At 41.4% G+C, this 18,066-nt stretch overlaps 2 protein-coding genes and 1 long non-coding RNA gene across 3 annotated transcripts in view; 2 read left to right on the top strand and 1 right to left on the bottom strand.

Moving 5' to 3' along the window:
• The window catches only part of LOC311054970, a 91,770-nt gene extending 73,996 nt beyond the window's left edge, over positions 1–17,774 (bottom strand). The window contains exon 1 of the long non-coding RNA XR_014601743.1: positions 17,738–17,774. This is a non-coding gene — a long non-coding RNA (uncharacterized lncRNA). The remainder of the gene's footprint in view (positions 1–17,737) is intronic.
• Positions 275–9,941, top strand: kat8 (K(lysine) acetyltransferase 8). The gene is made up of 11 exons (XM_084071124.1): positions 275–689; positions 1,450–1,524; positions 1,819–1,997; positions 3,258–3,311; positions 3,836–4,000; positions 4,509–4,598; positions 5,082–5,222; positions 5,365–5,458; positions 6,377–6,527; positions 7,257–7,411; positions 9,559–9,941. Exons 1-11 carry the CDS (start codon positions 407–409, stop codon positions 9,621–9,623), a joined length of 1,452 nt encoding a protein of 483 aa, XP_083927250.1. The 5' UTR covers positions 275–406; the 3' UTR covers positions 9,624–9,941.
• On the top strand, positions 11,436–15,678 carry LOC311054967 (serine protease 27). The gene is made up of 6 exons (XM_084071015.1): positions 11,436–11,479; positions 11,589–11,612; positions 11,956–12,121; positions 12,504–12,778; positions 14,394–14,560; positions 15,135–15,678. The coding sequence occupies exons 1-6, from the start codon at positions 11,443–11,445 to the stop codon at positions 15,381–15,383; spliced, it is 918 nt and encodes a 305-aa protein (XP_083927141.1). The 5' UTR covers positions 11,436–11,442; the 3' UTR covers positions 15,384–15,678.
• Positions 17,775–18,066: the final 292 nt, after the last annotated feature.

The raw sequence follows: 18,066 nt of genomic DNA, 5'->3' as shown, positions 1-18,066 counted from the left end.
CAGTAGTTCTCTAACATTTGCATGTCAAGGACCCCCAAATTCATTCATGTATTTGTAAACAAATATTTTGTGCCAGACGGAGACTCCCATACAAGATTTTGTGGATTTGAAAATATTCAAACATTTTCACGATTTTTCTTTGAAAATAGCAGATGTGCAAGCTCACAATGCGTCGACGCGTTGCGAGCTTTTATATGTTTATGTTTAAAGTGCTCATAATAGTCGCTTCATTTGGGCTTGTTTTCACAGACCTCGTTGCTTATTTCTCTCACACAACCTGGCAACACCAGCCATCGGGGGTTTGTTTTCAGATTCAGAGCGGCGTATGAACGTTTTCGTCTCACGTTAGCGCGTTAGCCGATCATTGATACAAAGGGACTTACCGTCAACAACGACACAAACAAACATGGACATGGTGGACATGGAGTCACGCCACGCCATGATAGCGGACCGGGCGGGTCTGGTGGACGGCGGCGGCATGCAGATCCTCCAGGCCTGCTCCTCGAACGGCAGCGGCGGGGAGGACGACGAGGCGGAGGCCTTGTTGTTGGAGCGGAGGTCCCGGGAGTCCGTGGACTCGCGTTGCCTGCACGCCGGGGACGGAGAGGAGTCGACCGGCTGCAGGGAGCAGGAGGTGACGGTGGACATCGGAGAGACGTACTTGTGTCAGCGAGCCGATCAAACATGGCGTGAGTATTGTTTAGTTTATTGTAATTCTTTGTATTTATGTAATGATGTGGGGGGGGGGGGGGGGGGCGGCTTATATACCACCCTTCATTTGTTTACGTTTAGACTTAGAATAGTGGTTCTCAACCTAATCCCCCAAAATAATTATATTTGAACTGGGGACCCCCCACTTTATTTGACTCCGTGCCACAGATACATTAGTGAAAATAGCAGATCTACAAGCTCGCAACCCGTTGCGAGGCTTTGTGAGCTTGTAGATCGTCTATTGTTATTATTTTTGCCTCATATTATTTGACATTTTGGCCAATGTTTTGTAGTATATTTGATTACTTTTGATGCAGTAATGTTTTGTTTTTTTTTGGTATTGAAAAGGTCTTAAAAATCCTTAAATTGGCATTTCACTATCATCTGGGGACCCCCAAAAAATCACAGGGTGAGAACCACTGACTTAAAACGTCGTGAATCTAGTAGACTGAGATCAAGGGGCTTCGCAGGTTCAGGTTGCATGCTGCTGATCCGGTCTGGATTGTAGAGGTAACTTAAATGATATCTATGACTGCTTTGGGGATTCTCTGCATCATTAGAATATGTCATATCATACGACTGTAACTACAATAAATGATGTAGATGGAACGTCCTTTGCACTGACCCCCCTGTAGTCACATAGATCTAAATTCGATTGGTCACAAAAGACACAAAAGACTATATAACAACCATTGTTTTTGTTGAGGTTGTTAACTATTCTCCTTTTCCCCTTTTCAGATTCAGCTGAGGTGATCCAGACCCGCTTGAATGAGCAAGAGGGCAGAGAGGAGTTTTATGTCCACTATGTGGGATGTGAGTTAACACACCAACTTCCTAACAATAGCTAATGTCAAATAAACTGCATGATCATGCTCAACAACATATAGCACTTGAGGGTTTATCTATTTGTTTGACACTGACACATTTCGCCTCGTAAAATTAATTGTGATGGCAATAACTATGATTTTGTGTAGTCTGTCAGTATCTCTGTCATTAAGTCTCTGTCTAGTGTCTACACTGTGTAATGTTGACAGAAACATGAAGTAGAGTTCCATTATATTACTACTTTAAATTCTAGCATCATCCATTGCTTTTTGGCCCATGCAGTCAACAGGCGCCTGGACGAGTGGGTGGGCAAGATCCGCTTGGCACTCACCAAGACAGTGAAGGATGCAGTGAGGAAGAGTGCAGAGATCGGTGGCATCGGAGAGCTAGGGGAGCAGCCGGAGAGAAAAATCACCCGAAACCAGAAGAGGAAGCATGATGAGATCAACCATGTGCAGAAGGTGTGTCATCTTGTCCAGGTTGTCTAAAGCAGTCGGAGCCAGAACTAGAGATTTTCTTCTGTGACTCTGCTCACGACCGGGATTTGTGTCATAACCTGTGAGCCTTGTTTTGTTCGATTGCAGTCAAAGTTCTGTTTTGCAGACCAAGGCTTGCCTTGAGCTTCTTATGATTTCCCACAATTACACTGTTGAGGCCAGTTTTATAGTTGGCTTGTATTATTGGCATTGCCTTGGACTGTTTAGTTTATTCAAGCTTTCTTTAAGATATTTTTTGGGGCTTTTATGCCTTTATTTGGACAGGACAGTAGGCTGACAGGAAATGGGGAGAGAGATGAGGGGGAGACATACAGCAAAGGTCGCCGGGTACGGGAGTCGAACCTGCGACACGCTGTCAAGCTGGATTACCAGCATATGTGGTATGCGCCTGGACTGCTAGGCCAGCGGACGCCCCTATTCAAGCTTTCTTGCAGGCTTATTGCAAGGTTATCTTCACATGGCTTATACTTATAATTTACTAACCTTGTGTCACCAGACTTTCCACCTGGGAGGAAAGCCTGGTATTCGTTCTAAAACTAGCCGTGTGATCCGCTTTAGAAAAAAAGAGTTGTGGTTCGGGTGGTGTGTTCTGGCTGGCGTTGCATTGTTTTTGTTCGCCAGTCCCGCCACAAGTTAGAATAGAAGATGCACATACCGATTACCAAACGATTATTATACCAAAAGAAACAAAACGATAATACCAAACAAGACTAGGGGAATCATTTTGGAGATGCATGGCGCCGGTGTTTCCGGCCACCAGATGATGAAACGTTCCGACCAGATCAGAAACCGAAAATGGTATTGATCCCAGGCTAATAATTTACTTGGATTAGGCAACTTATGATACAATACGTTAGTGAGTCATACGAGTAATGCTCTCGATGTCAGAACGTATTGAGCAAAAGTGTCTCCATCCCCCATTTGCGCATTTCTTTTTTCGCTGGCAAGATCCACCTACTTCAAATGTAAAAACTTTTTTGTTGTTGTTGCAAATATCAAGATTCTGGGGGTTTCCATTCAGGGCTTTATGCACTAAATTGAAAATTCCGTGTGCATAAAAAACTGGTTGATGGAAACCCAGTTGAGACCTGAGGAGCATTTTACTTAGGGCCAGGGTGCAGTGTAAATACTTTAAAAAAAGAAGGGAAAAAAAGCATTGTGTCGCCTGACCTGTGGCAGTTTGTTGGTTTATGATTCTGACAGGATTCATTCCTCTCTCTCTAGACTTATGCAGAGATGGACCCCACAACAGCAGCCTTGGAGAAGGAGCATGAGGCGGTAAGGAATCTGTGGAGGTGTGTGTGTATATGAGTGTTGGAGACAAATGCTCACATACAGTACAGTATTCACCATGTACTCAACTGTATGTGAGCAAAAGAAACCCCGACAGGGTGACACAAGGCTGCCTGGTGCAAAGTGGAGGTCCTACCTCACCCCCGAAATGAATAACTTGACATTCAACATTCAAAGATCACTTTATTATTATTTTGTTTTTGCAAGCTTCCACTTCTATAACAATGTAAACAGAGGCAGAACAGTGCTCTACTATTTAGAAATAACAGGCTGCAGAATGATCAGAGAATGCCTTGACTCACTAATCAGAATCGTGTAAGCCGTATTTTTAAGCCTAGATAGCAGCAGCCTATTAACAACCCTGTACTGTAATCCACATCAAGCGTTTTGTCATTCTGCAGAATGCTATAGCAGTTCACCTGTTAGCTATACATCACTGAAAAAATCTGTCTGTACATTTACAGCACAGACAAAGATAAAACTCTTTCTTGTGTGTCTCCTTCCCTCAGATCACCAAAGTGAAATATGTGGACAAGATCCAGATAGGGAACTTTGAGATTGATGCCTGGTACTTCTCGCCGTTTCCAGAAGACTACGGCAAGCAGCCCAAGCTGTGGATCTGCGAGTACTGCCTCAAGTACATGAAGTACGAGAAGACGTTCCGATATCACTTGGTCAGTTCAACACCCTGCCTGGATGTAGGCTGCTAAAAGGGATGCACTAGTTCTGTTTTCAAGCTAAATTATTGTCGCTGTCAGGTGAAAACCTCATATGTCCAAATAATTATTGAAAAAAACAAACAGATAGATAGATAGATAGATAGATGCATACATGTGTGTGTATATATATATATACTCACACACACACGCACACACACAATCAATGCGACACGCTGTAAGATAGTAGATCTGCTATTTTCACAACTTCTGTGTGACACTCTTGTATGAAGAAGTAGGGCATTAATATGGAGATACAATGTTTCTGCCCGACAGCAACGATATGGTATGGGGGATAACACACAGAAAGTTTACACAGAACACAGGCTGTATCTCTGTTTATTTGAGATCATAGTTTGGCAAAAATAAATCCCTATGTCTTCTGTGTACTTGCTTGGTGGTTTAGATTTTTTTTTGATTATTGCATCTGTGGAACTGGATTGACTGTTGACTTCCATGTCTCTAGTCCCACTGTCAATGGAAGCAGCCGCCCGGTAAAGAGATCTACAGAAGAAGCAACATCTCGGTGTACGAGGTGGATGGGCGAGATCACAAGGTAAGCATAGCTGGGAAGTCCAAATTGACAGGAAATAACTTTGTTTAAAACACTCCATGATAAGGGCTTTCAACTTGTGCTCCTGGACGTTGTGTTCTTTTCAGCTTCGTTGACAGAAAGTGGGATTGGATGAGTCAAGATGAAAATGTTTCGTTTCAAATATTTTCTTGGTGATATTCTTATTATATTGATTACTTTTTTGATCAATTGAGAAGCGTGTTTTTTATTTATATATCAACAAATCAACGCGAAAAAATACTAATGTAATGATTTTAGGTCTGATTAAAAACGTATGCCCTGTTTTATACTTTGTCGTACAATGGTGTCTGTCGCAAAAATACAGAAAAGAGCCGATCAACAAGCTCACAACGGGCCACATCGCAGCACGTTGTGAGCTTGTAGATCTTCAATCATTTTAACTGTTGCACCCCTAGTTCATACCCCACTTAATGATCATGGTTGTTTGTTGGTCTCTGTGGTCAGATCTATTGTCAGAACCTGTGTCTACTAGCCAAGCTCTTCCTGGACCACAAGACGCTCTACTTTGACGTGGAGCCTTTCATCTTCTACATTCTCACTGAAGTCAACAGACACGGCGCACACATTGTCGGTTACTTCTCTAAAGTAAGTTCGGCTGTCCTCGTCTGTCCTTGTCTGCTGTGTGCCGTCCCAACTTTGGGCATGTCATAATAGGATTTATTTTTTAAAGATGTATCTTTTGTGGTTAACTGGCTTAGCGGTTAATGAAAAGGTTTTGTTTTTACAGGAGAAAGAGTCTCCTGATGGGAATAATGTGGCGTGCATCCTCACACTGCCCCCCTACCAACGCAGAGGCTATGGAAAGTTCCTCATAGCATTCAGTGAGTAGGAGATAAGACACACATTAATGGTCGGGTAAGTGATATTTCTTTGGTAAAAGGTTAAAGCACTATTTTCTGATAGTAATCATTGCTATAGAGTGTTTGTTCAGTAACGGCAGTCTCCCCATCTCTCCAGATCTCCAATAAACAGGAAAAAAAAATTCAGCTGTGTTGCAACATTTCAGCTAATCAGGAGAGAGTACCCATTCTGCTCAGCTGTTCCAATTTTGTCTGCTCATTTCTTTGTGTCATCACTTCCGATTTCACCTGTTTAATCTGTATCACGTCTGAGTCCTCTATCCTGATTGGATAAAATTGGTATCCCGACCTGAATCTGAATGCATTCATTTTCTGTTCAATAAAGAGCTGGAGAGACGAGGAGACTCCTGTTCATGAACAAACACTATAGCAATGAGTACTAGAATATAGAGCTATTTAAAACTTACCAAAGAAAATCATGTACCCAACTTTAAACACTTTAGGAACTTAAAGTATACTGTTTTAGTTCATTGATCCAAGCGGGAACACAATCAATAGACCCCTTAACGGACGACGTCACACTGGTTGCAAGCGTCAAACTGGTTGCAAATGAAACCAGGTCTCGCTAGGGCGCGCAGCACTAGCCAACACACAAGAGGGGGTTGGGGTGAGCTGAAATCAGCGCACCCCGAAACAGACACAGGTTGAGAATTGATTGCATGAAACAATCACCTGTGCATCCAGTCTCAATGTTGGTAAACAAATAATTGGTCTATAGATTGATCATTAAAATAAACATGCTTTCAAAATGCACGCAGCCCAGTGAGCCCACCCATCTGCCCTTGATCCAGAAAAGGTTGCGAACTGCGTCCAGTTAACACTGAATTAGATTATTGACACTTTGTGTGTGTGTGTGTGTGTGTGTGTGTGTCTCTAAAGGTTACGAGCTGTCTAAGCTGGAGAGTGCGGTGGGCTCCCCAGAGAAGCCGCTGTCAGACCTTGGCAAGTTGAGTTACCGCAGCTACTGGTCCTGGGTGCTCCTGGAGATCCTGAGAGACTTTAGGGGTACACTCTCCATCAAGGACCTCAGGTAGACAAACACAGACACACACAGACCCCCCCCCCCCCCCCCCCCCCCCCACTGAGAGTTAGTCACAAGATATCCCCAAAGACGTATTAGTGATTCATATTGATTAATAAAATGAGTTGGTTACTTAAAGTAGATGAGTCGTTTTGGTTAATTTGGTGATGTTATTTTTTAGTGGCGCTAGCCGCTCTATACCTTTAGGTATAGAGCGGTAGCCCTCTATACCTGGCTTTTGCGTCAACGTTCTGATTGGTCAGACACGTGACAGTGATTGGTCAAGCTTCACGTGACACGTGGCTATAAACACATTATAAACACTTACACTTATTGATGACAAAATGTATCAAAGGCGCCGCTACCTTCACACAGGTGTGATTTTTACTAATCTGTGCAGTAGATTATGTTGATACAATAAAACTACCACAACTGCTGATTTTATGTCCAATCCACTTATTATTCATAGAGCACATTGAGAACAAATTGAACCAAAGTGCTGTACAGTAGGTGTCTTATCTGTGGTTGGGTAGGACACCTACTGGTTGACAAGGGGTATTGCATGAAAGTCAAATGGAAACAAATTGCGGAATAGACTCTGTTATTATAAGCTCTATAAGTTCTCGGATCGTCTACCTATGCGAGACCCCCCCCCCCCCCACACACACACCTTAGTTTTTTCTACTGCTGTAGATTTTCTACTACTATAAACACTGTGTCAAACTCGCTACTTCACAGCTCAATGACCAGCATCACCCAGGGTGACATCATCAGCACGCTGCAGTCCCTCAACATGGTCAAGTACTGGAAAGGCCAGCATGTCATCTGTGTCACGCCTAAACTGGTGGAGGAACACCTCAAGAGCGCACAGTACAAGAAGCCACCAATCACAGGTATACACACCAGTTAATTCATGCTGTGTTCAGACTGGCAGCCCACATCCGATTTGAGGCCTATACCGATTGGAATCAGATTGGTTTGATCAAGTCTGAACTGCAAAAAACATAGAAACAGATTCTTGCAAATCAGATTTGAACGATGTTCCTAGATGGTTTGAAAAAAAGAGTTCAAATCTGATTTCTAAAGATGCGTCTCCGTCTGGACACTCAGATACTGAAACCTTGAGTTTTACTGTGTCGTATGATGGTGTCACACTGCGAAAGTAGCTACAAGCTCACGCATATTGAGCTTGCAGGCCTTTTCAGTGAGCGACACCATCGCACGTCATTGCATCGTTACCACAGCAACCAATGCAGCTAGGTCAACAATGTCTGAATAGACAAATCACAACTGATCACCTGCAAATACTGTTAACAGTGTGGAGTGGACAGTCGATCAGATTTGAGAAACGAATAGCATTTGCCTGCAATTTGAATATAGCCTCAAGTGTCCCTACCCTGGCAGCCCAGGCACAGCTGATAGCATGGTGCTCTCGGACATGGACAATAGGGCTGTCACAATTATTATATAATCGCCGAATTGCATGCTTAAAAAGGTTTTGTTTTTGCTTTGTAAGCTGGTAGATCTGCTATTTCCACTATTATATTTAAAAATGTGATATTCTAAAGTAATTAAATATATCTAATTTCTTTGAATATTTTAGTTATTTGTCATAATCTGACCAGTGCAAGGTTTGTTTATGAAGCCTAGCAGCCAAACATAAATGCAGCATTGAGTGCCGAAAGCTCAATTAAATCGTTGATCACAATTACTTGTATGACATTTAAAAGTAAAATGTCATGATGCATGAATTAAAGTTCTCAGTCGCCACAAATGATACGTAGCTTGCGAGCTTAGTTCAGGCGGACTATACTCGAGAGGTTACACACTGTGCTTTACTATGTGGGTGTATAGGATGCCTTATTGCAACGGTATTACGCAAGATCCATACACCATGCGTGGCAATCAGCCGACCAATTGGCGGGTTATTTAACCCATTCAATCCGGAACGCATCTGTGTCATCTTAGATTTCTTTGGGCTATTCAAAAATAGCAGATCTACAAGTTCATAGCACGACACAGAGTGCCGCGCTATAATGAGCTTGTAGATCTGCTATTTTTGACAATGACAATCGTGAAAAATGTGTGCAAATCTTTGAAAATATATATATATATACATTTTTACTCAAATCTTTGCTTCTGGGGGTGTCCCTGGAACAACATATTTTGAGATGGGGGGTCCGTGGCCAAATGTATATCATTTTGGGGGTCCTTGACATGAAAAAGTTTGAGAACCACTGATTATAGCAACATAAGTTTTTTTTTCTCCAAAAAAAACGTTGGTATTTAGAATACATTTGTAGAATCCCCAGAAGCAAAGATTTGATTTACAAATGTTCGTTTTAAAAATATACATATTCAAAGAGGGCTCTGCTATTATTTCTGTTCCCCATGGGGGGGTTGTTATTGTATATCTATCTCCCTGTTCTTAATAGTTAATGATGGTTGTCTAATTGTGCTGATCAGAGAGAAAAATGTAGCAGAACCTAAACGACAAGATAAAATATTACATCCACACTTGTATTCTCATTCTATGATAAAATATTGGTTCAATCTATTCGTGAGTTATCTGACTGAACTGATTTCAGTCATTTGGATTCCATAGAAGCCAGCATGTCTTCTATGGAACCATGTTGCGCAGCGAAAATGGCCGATCTACAAGCTCGACGCATTGAGAGCTTGTAGATGGGCTATTTTCGATTATTATTTTTAAAGATTGGAGCATATGATTAAAAGCATTTCCCATAAAACCCTAATGGTCTCGGTCATAAAAGCAAAGGTTAAAGCCTCAATCTGTGATTTCTTCACCTGGTTGGCAATATGTAGAACAGCAACAATACTTAAACATCATCATTTTTAAAAATGGTGTTAATTGTTTAGGAAACGGCGCTAGTGTGGTGAGGGCTCCTTTCACACTTGTTTCACAAATTGCATAGTAGGACATTTTTTCAGTCATGAGATTTTATTTTGCTTTAATTTATGCATGATGATGACAGCCCTAGTGATGAACACGTGTGACTGGGTCTCTCTGTCTCCACAGTGGACAACATGTGTCTGAAGTGGGCACCGCCCAAACACAAGCAGGTCAAGCTGTCCAAAAAATGAGAGGTGGAGCCAAGCCTGTTCATCGACATTCACCAAGTTCCCCCTCCTTACCACAAATCTGTCTCGATTGTGGAGCTCCATTCTTAGCCACATGAACCCTATATCGTCTCTGTGGGGTGCAAACCTCCCATGTCCAAAAACTGTTCCTTTTTATTATTGTTTATAAAACAGGAAAAATCGCTGATCTACAAGCTCACAGATGCGACGCGCTGTGAGCTTGTAGATCTGCATGTATGACATTTCCAGAATAGGGACGCTACTGTTCATGTGGTTAAGAAGAACCAATGTAAATTACTAGAATGTTAATATTTTGTTCTTTTTTTTAAAGTAAAACATTTTGAATTCAGATGTATTTTGTCTGTGTATTTAATTATGTGACATCATTGCTTTGCATTTATGACATAGTTGTGTGTGTGGTTGTATATCGTTGCTGTCGGGCAGAAACCAGCGCTATCCGTATGCTAACTTTTTAAATATTTTAAGTCAGTGCTATTGAACACTCTTTACGTCTTATGTGTGGGTTTTACAAATATTGAACCAATGAAAAGTATTGAAAAAGCGCTTCTGACTAAACCTCCTAACTCCATTGGATCCTCAAACTGTCGGACAAACCAGCTAACTCCAAATGTGGAGTTGGGTGGTTTGTCCCCCATTGATTAGAATGACGTAGTCAGACGGAAAAACAACCATCTCCACATTAATGGTCAACAGCCTCCTAACTCCACTTGAGCTGTATTTGGGGTGGACCAGGACACATTCAAGTATTCAGTAGAGAATGTACTGTATAAAGTCACCATACCAACTTTGAGGCAGTATTGTTGTTCTAAAAACATGTGTTTTTTCCGTTTCCTGAAAAGTTAATATTTTGGACATTGCTGGTTTCTGCCCAACAGCAGAGATATACATCCCCTGAATAATAAGAGTTCTAAAGCAGAGGAAGTTAATGAAGAACTGAAAATGGTATTTTTATAGGAGAAACTTAATTAACCGAGTTTCTGGTCACAAATCATGTAATTTTATTAAATGCAATGTACAGTTATGCCAGAAATGTTTTAGAGCCTGGTACATTAACAATGGGCTTATTGAATACTGTGAAGGTGCACCAGACTGATGAGATCCTCAACAAAAGGCACCATTTAGAACAGCTTATGAGCTGAGTAAACCAGTGTTTCATGAAGGAGATTATAATTAATGTAATTGTACGGCAATCAGCCTATCCAGGTACTATTTCGGTGCTTCAATAGCAGGCATTGTGTCACCAAATCCTATTGATCAACACTAATTACACTCCTAAGAGTAGTTCAACTGGTTTTGAAGCAAATAATTTGACAATGGAACCCCCATCTGTGTAGTAAAATCCTCAGTGTTGTAACAATAATGGTTCCATGTGTACACATTCAGTTAAATTAACACTTAGGTCTCAGGATTTTATTGTGTAGTGGGAGGTTTTGTTGAAGGCAAGCTCTCAGGTGTGACATAGCCTACAGGTAAATATGAACTCCTCCCTTTTTCTGTTCCAACCACAGTAGTATCTTTGAAGTGGATTATTTGCAACTAGCGGATTGAACGGGACGTTTTCTTTTATATTTGTCGAGCTAATCTAACATAAATTAAATAGCAGGTTTTTTTAACAATCTGTTTTGTGTGGATGCCGAGATCCACTTTCTTGTGCAATGCAACGTTAAATAACCATATCTTTATGAGACAAAGTCGGTGTGCGTGCATCTAACCAAGGATGTGAAAGCTTTATTTTAAAAGCTTTAATGTTTCAGAAACCCAAGCAAATATCTTGACATTTTCTGTTCTGAAAGTTTTAAATATGCTGAACCTGGTCACACTTATCGTTGCAGCATCAAGTAAGTCGCCTGTTTATTCACTCAAATGATGATCTTATAAATAATAAGCTATTCTACTTCATATTGTATATTTTTTGGGTTTAACTGACTCCTTTTTTGTGCTCGACAGGTTTGAGGGTATGCAAGGCTCAAGGTAATTGAAAACGATGTGCAATTGCAAAGAATTAAAACCATTCTGTATTAATTTCCATCTAGGCCTATGCCTTGCAGGCAGTAAAGGTTTAGGAACAGGTGGCCTCATTGTTAAACATGATTTTCCGCCCTTGCAATTTGTGAGAGCCTTAGGCTATTATTGTATTCTAGGGCTACCATTCTACTATTCCTGTGTGTGTGTGTGCCTGAAGGTTGGGGTATAATTGACAACAGTGAATGCAGGGTTGGCAGAGTTGTTTGTGTGACTCCACTCCATGCCACTCCATCCTATACATGTGTTAGTACTTCACCACCACACCCATATCCATCTAATGTTCCTTCAGCCTGTGGCCGAGTTCCTGTGGAGAACCGCGTGGTGGGAGGGAACGCAGCCCGGCAGGGGGCTTGGCCCTGGCAGGTGCAGATCCAGTTGGATTCCAGTGGACATGTGTGTGGGGGCTCCCTCATCGCCAGGGATTGGGTGCTTTCTGCTGCCCATTGCTTTCCAAAGTAAAAATGCCATTTAAAAATATATAGACAATTTTGCAGCATACAGCTTGGATGGGTGATGCCTTATTATGGGCTGAAATAGTTTCCACCGTTCCACAAACATTGCCCTATTTTATACTTCATCACACGATGGTGTAATAGCCGATCTACAAGTTCACATTGCATTGTGACACATGAGGTTGTAGATCGGTTATTTTTGCCACGTTGAGACTTTTTGAAAGGTTTTAGGGACGCCAGGTTGAAAGTGGTTTAATGGATACATTTGTGGATCTTTGCTGTATTCTCAGATACGTTGCATACTCACTAACCCAAGGCAACATTGTGATTGCTGCAGTTATCTGCTCTGAATAATTTCCATTCTCTCCTTCCTGCCTTCTGTCAGCCCGTCAGTCGTTTCCTCCTACAGTCTGTACATTGGCCGTCACCAGCTCAACAACTACAACAACCAATACGAGAGCCATCGGCGGGTGCTGCGGGTGCTTGTGCCTGCTGACTACCAGCACCCTCAGAGCGGCAGTGATGTAGCTCTGGTACAGCTGTCGGAGCCAGTGGCCTGGAGCGAGTATGTTCAGCCTGCCTGCCTGCCCGAAGCCAGCATCGCTTTCGCCGGTGGCACCCTGTGCTACGTCACTGGCTGGGGACGCACACAGGAGGGGGGTGAGTGGAGAAAATAAATTGAAAGCATGAATTCTGGGCATGTCATTATTGGCAAATGTTTATGAACATTTTTTTTTTAATTTTTTATGCCAAAATAGCCAATCTACAAGCTCAGAACATGTCACAATACAACGCGTTGTGAACTTTTAGATCAGCAATTTCTGACCATTCTGAGTAGGGCATATATATTAATAAAATAAAGTGATCTGTCATTGGTGGTCTAGGATTGTCCAAAATGGTATCAGCATCGGACCCAAAAATCTGTCATTGGCCGCTGTCGGGCTCTATAGTATTTTTAACATTTTTTCACCAAGTTCAACTGTCAAGTCCCTGTGAGGCTCACAGAGGCAGCTAAGATCGTTGAGTGTTTTTCTCGACGGCTGACCCCTTCTGTGCCATGCAGTAAAAAATAATGTCATTTTGCCCTTACAGTGAGGTGTTTTAAAGAGAAACCTTTTGATCATTCTAGTCATTGATGATTGTGTTCAATTGTGTTCCATGGCATATCGCTCTTCAAATTTGTAACTTAGAAAACATCCTCATTTAAGATAGAAATGACTACAGCGGAATAGGACTCAATTAGCTGGGGGTAAATCCATGCCTCTGCTTTTGATATCCTCCATCTGGTCATTTTTATCACAGATATGGATATGTTTTATCCCTACTTCTGGTCAGATTGATTTAAATACATGCCTTTCTTCCTTTTGGGAAATGTAGACTGTCTGATGTATTTGATATTTATGTTTGAAAATATCACAATGATTTTTTTTGTATTTAAAATGTATGTTAACCACAAAAACTGGAGGGACAAATAAGAACCCCCTGTTGGGCAGTTGAAATGTGTATTGGAATTGTAAAATGGTTGTTGTACTGTGCAGCTGACATGCTTGTCCATACCTCCACCTATGTGAACATAAAATTAAATAAAAAACTTGATTACAAAAAAAAACACAAAGATTTTCATACAAAAAGATTATATAGTGAAAATAGCCGATCTACAAGCTCACAATAATTATGTTGCATCGCAACGTGTTGTGAGCTTGTAGATCAGCATTTGACTGTGTGGGCTACAGTTCTTTCCTCAGCAAATGTTGATGGGCTCAACTCAACCATGAGCCTCTATAGAGCGTCGCAGTTCCCGCCCACTTCCTGGTGCCGGAAGTAAATACTTGATGCATTTTTCCCATTGACTTTTCCAAAAATATTTATATAAATGAATTTAAGCCTAGAATCAAGCTATCCAGGATCCTGGTGAATCATGACCATAAAACGTTTGATTCTGTGAAAAAACTTTTTTGAAAACGGCAAAACAAAGGCTATTTATTAAATATAGTATATCATATCATTAAATATAAAATTTTAAAAAATCACAGAAAAAAAGGTTTTATGGTCATGATTCACCAGGATCCTGGATGGCTCGATTCTAGGCTTAAATTGATTGATATACATATTTTTGTTAAAGTCAATGGGAAAAATGCATCGAGTATTTACTTCCGGCACCAGGAAGTGGCGGAACTGCGACGCTCTATTTGCACCTAGCTTACACACTTTGATTTAAAATCCTGACACTGATCTACTTCTCCATGTATCAACACCCAATTCACCTTGAACACAGTGCCTCTGTCTGGGGCGGGAACTCTGCAGGAGGTTGAGGTGCCAATCATTGAGCAGACATCCTGTCGCAGGATGTACTATACCCGGTCTCATGATTCTGAGGAGGTGGACATCCTTTCTGACATGATCTGTGCAGGCTTCCCGGAGGGGGGCAAGGACTCATGTCAGGTGGGTTCTGGTTCGCACACACACACACGCACGTATGTAACTTTAGGATGTAGCCTTATGTCATTATCCAGAGCCTATTAATACACTTTAAAGCCGAAGTTGTGTCTGCCGAGGTTAAATCCCTGGCTTGTTGTATTACACTTAACATACTGTTAGGCCCAATTTATACTCTGTCGCGACAAGTTGTTGTGAGCTTGTAGATAAGGTATTTTCGACGCTCGATCAGTCATACTGTGTAGCAGTGATTTTGGCAACAACTCTGGTAGCTATGTGTTATAGCATGTGTTCATAGCATGTTGTGCAGGTATTCTCAGAAAATGTATTACTAGCAAGACCAGCGGTCTTGCTAGTAATACATTTTCTGAGAATACCTGTGTCATTTTGGTGGGAATGTAGGGGGCAGACACTGACAGACACTTTTGACTAAAAACTATATATAGAAGTGGTCACACAATACATTTATGAGAAATGGTTATTGTGAAAAGTGTGGCAGTTGAAGATTTTTTTTGACTGAAAAAGTTACATAGCATTACTATTCAGATGTATCTGTCTACTTATCTGCTCATTGAACCAGGGGGATTCTGGAGGACCACTGGTTTGCCCCATAGGCAACCGGACATGGATCCAGGCTGGTGTGGTGAGCTTTGGCCAGGGCTGTGCCCAGCGCAACAGGCCTGGAGTTTACGCCAAGGTGTCAGCCTACGCCAGTTTCATCAGATCTAGAGTGCCAGAGGCTCAGTTCATCAGCGGGGCCTCGCCTAGCAGGGCAATGTGGGGTCTACTACTAATATTTACTCTGACTCCACTGCTAATGGCAAGTTAAGGACACACATCCATGCCGGTATGATTTATTTTGAGTGTAAAATGTCATGTTGTGATTGAAACTGCCACAGAAGAAGTTTGTTGTGTAAGGAAAATTGTACTTACAGTATGTTTACAGTTCACAAGAGTTTACAGTTAACATAAATGTTGATTGCGGCTTACATCTGAAGGAAAGGGGATGTAGTGATAGTGGATGCTTCTGACCAATAGGCCTAGAGGGCAACACCGACCAGCCTACCTGAAGCTAGCTACCTGTAGAGACAAGAGACAACTACAGACAGTGTGACACATGTTTGAGAGCTGCAGCACGTTGTTAATAAAAAGAGTTATTGAACAATACCAGTTTCTTCATTGCAAGAAAGAAACTTAAATTACACACGCCTCCGTAGGAAGTCATGTTCAACCAGTGGCTATTCTGCAAACCCCAGGGAAATGGACCGGTGCCATTGAAAAACTCCTCAATTGCTTTGGAGTGTGGGTTGAGATGAGTGCAAATTGTAAACAGTCCAGTCATTGATGTCCAGATGTCGAACAGTGGTACTCAAACAAAGATCTGCAGCTGCCATTGTTGTTCTACCTGACAGTTTATAGTGTCAGAGTGTGAGTGAGTCATGATGGATTCCCTCGCCACATTTCCAATGCGACCAATTATTTGTTTACCAACATTGAGACTGGATGCACAGGTGATTGTTTCATGCAATCAATAGGCTCTATTCACAGCAGCCATATTATGAAGACATTCACAGGTGTTACCAATGATACTAATGAAGGCTCTGTTCCATTCTGGTCAAACAGAGTCAGGGTGCTGATATTGTGCATGTTGGCTCACTGGAAACACTCTGTTACACCAGTGGGTCTACAGTTGGGGTCCAGGTAGCCCTGGTTCAGAGCGTTAGTGAGTTCTCTCTAACGCCCTGGAAGACCCCTCGCTCTGCGCATGTACAAGGAATTCCACTGCCCCACCTACCATTTCGCTACTCACCGAAGCAAAGGCTGTTTTGTGTTGTTGAAAGTCTATTCTCGGAACCCGCAAGCCTCACAGCACCCCACCTACTCTGTAAAATACACTTTTTGGGCAGAAAATAAAATATGTCAGCGAGACGGAAATTATTTGTATTTACTCCACAGTGCCCTCTACAGATTTTGGTTAATGGTAAGTTCAACCCCTCCAGACTGTGGAAGAAATGCTTCTGACTTCTGAAAGGTGTCTGTCTTTGAATAGAATGAGAAAGATGAGCTGATTCATTTTATATTTATTCGACCAGTGGAGGGCAGCAATGCACTTTAATAGACATGGACGTAAACGTTAAAAGGCAACGAAGATTATAGTTGCCTTGATATTATAGCAACATACGTTTTTCAGAAAACTGTTAGGATTTAGAAGACATTTTTTTAGACTCGTCTCAGGTCTTAATGGGTTAACCAAAGTCTTTGTGATGAAGTGGTTCTGATCGGTGAATATATTTTTATTTCATTGTTTATTTTGCTCAGGGACTATGATGCCACAGCAATGACGTCCAGGGTTATTTATTTATTTTTTACATGGACGTAAACGTTAAAAGGCAACGAATATATATATATATATATATATATATATATATATATATATATATATATATATATATATATATATATATATATATATATATATATATATTCTCTTAGAAAGGAATACCAACACTCACTTTCATCCATTTGGATCTTGATTATTTAAGGCCTTATCGCCCCCAGCAGCAGCTCATAAACTGGACGTTTCGGCCCACAGGCCACAGAACTACTCATCTGATGAGTGCTTGCTTCTTTCTCTTTCAAACTATATAGTAATATAAACATTTATATGGACAGAAATATCCAAATTACAAGATAGAAGTGATGAATGTGAACAAATGGCATTTAGGGAAAAACTCCATTCTCATGCAATTATTATACTATTCATAGACTAAGCTATTTTGTAGCATGCCTTCAAGAGTTATCATATAGATCAGTGGTTCTCAAAGTGGGGTCCAGGGACTCAGGGTGCTTCTCAGATGTCACGGTCACCAGGCTTTCGGTGGTAGCTATGGAAAGCCTGGCTTCTATTTACTGTTCAGTTCTGACATCCGGTCTATAGCCCGCCTCCTATATATGGTAATTTCCTCACACATATGCACTTAATAAGCCATTTCCGTATCCGCTCTAGACCGGATATTCAAACTGCTTTTCCCCAGGCTACTGTCCAGCCAGCGCTAGGCGGTGCGCTTGTTTCCAGTGTTGCCATTCGCTTATTATAAGCGACTTTGGGCTTGTTTCTAAAGTGTAGTTGCTTATTTGGTATTGTTTGTTTCCTAATGTTGTTTAAACCAATGGTTTTCAAACATTTTCATGTCATGGTCAAGGACCCCCAAATTAATATGTATTTGTCTGCAGGCCCCCATATGGAAATATGTTGTGCCAGGAACCCCCATCATGCAAGATTTGTTCCAAAATATTCACAATTGTCTCTTTTTTCAATTTCTTTTTTTTTTTAAAACATCAGATCTATGAGCTTTTAGATCGGCTATTTTCACATAGCCGATGTATACACTATAAAGGTTTAAAATGCTCATATGGCATCTTTTGGGCTTGTTTTCTTAGACCTGGTTGCTTATTTCTCTCTCAGAATCTGGCAACGCTGCTTGTTTCCCCCCGTCGGCAGCTAAAGCTTG

This window comes from Gymnoscopelus microlampas (assembly GCF_963454915.1).
Source record: "Gymnoscopelus microlampas genome assembly, chromosome: 11".
Lineage (NCBI taxonomy): Eukaryota > Metazoa > Chordata > Actinopteri > Myctophiformes > Myctophidae > Gymnoscopelus > Gymnoscopelus microlampas.
Note: the sequence above shows the minus strand (reverse complement) of the source record. Positions and strands in the feature narration are given on the sequence as shown.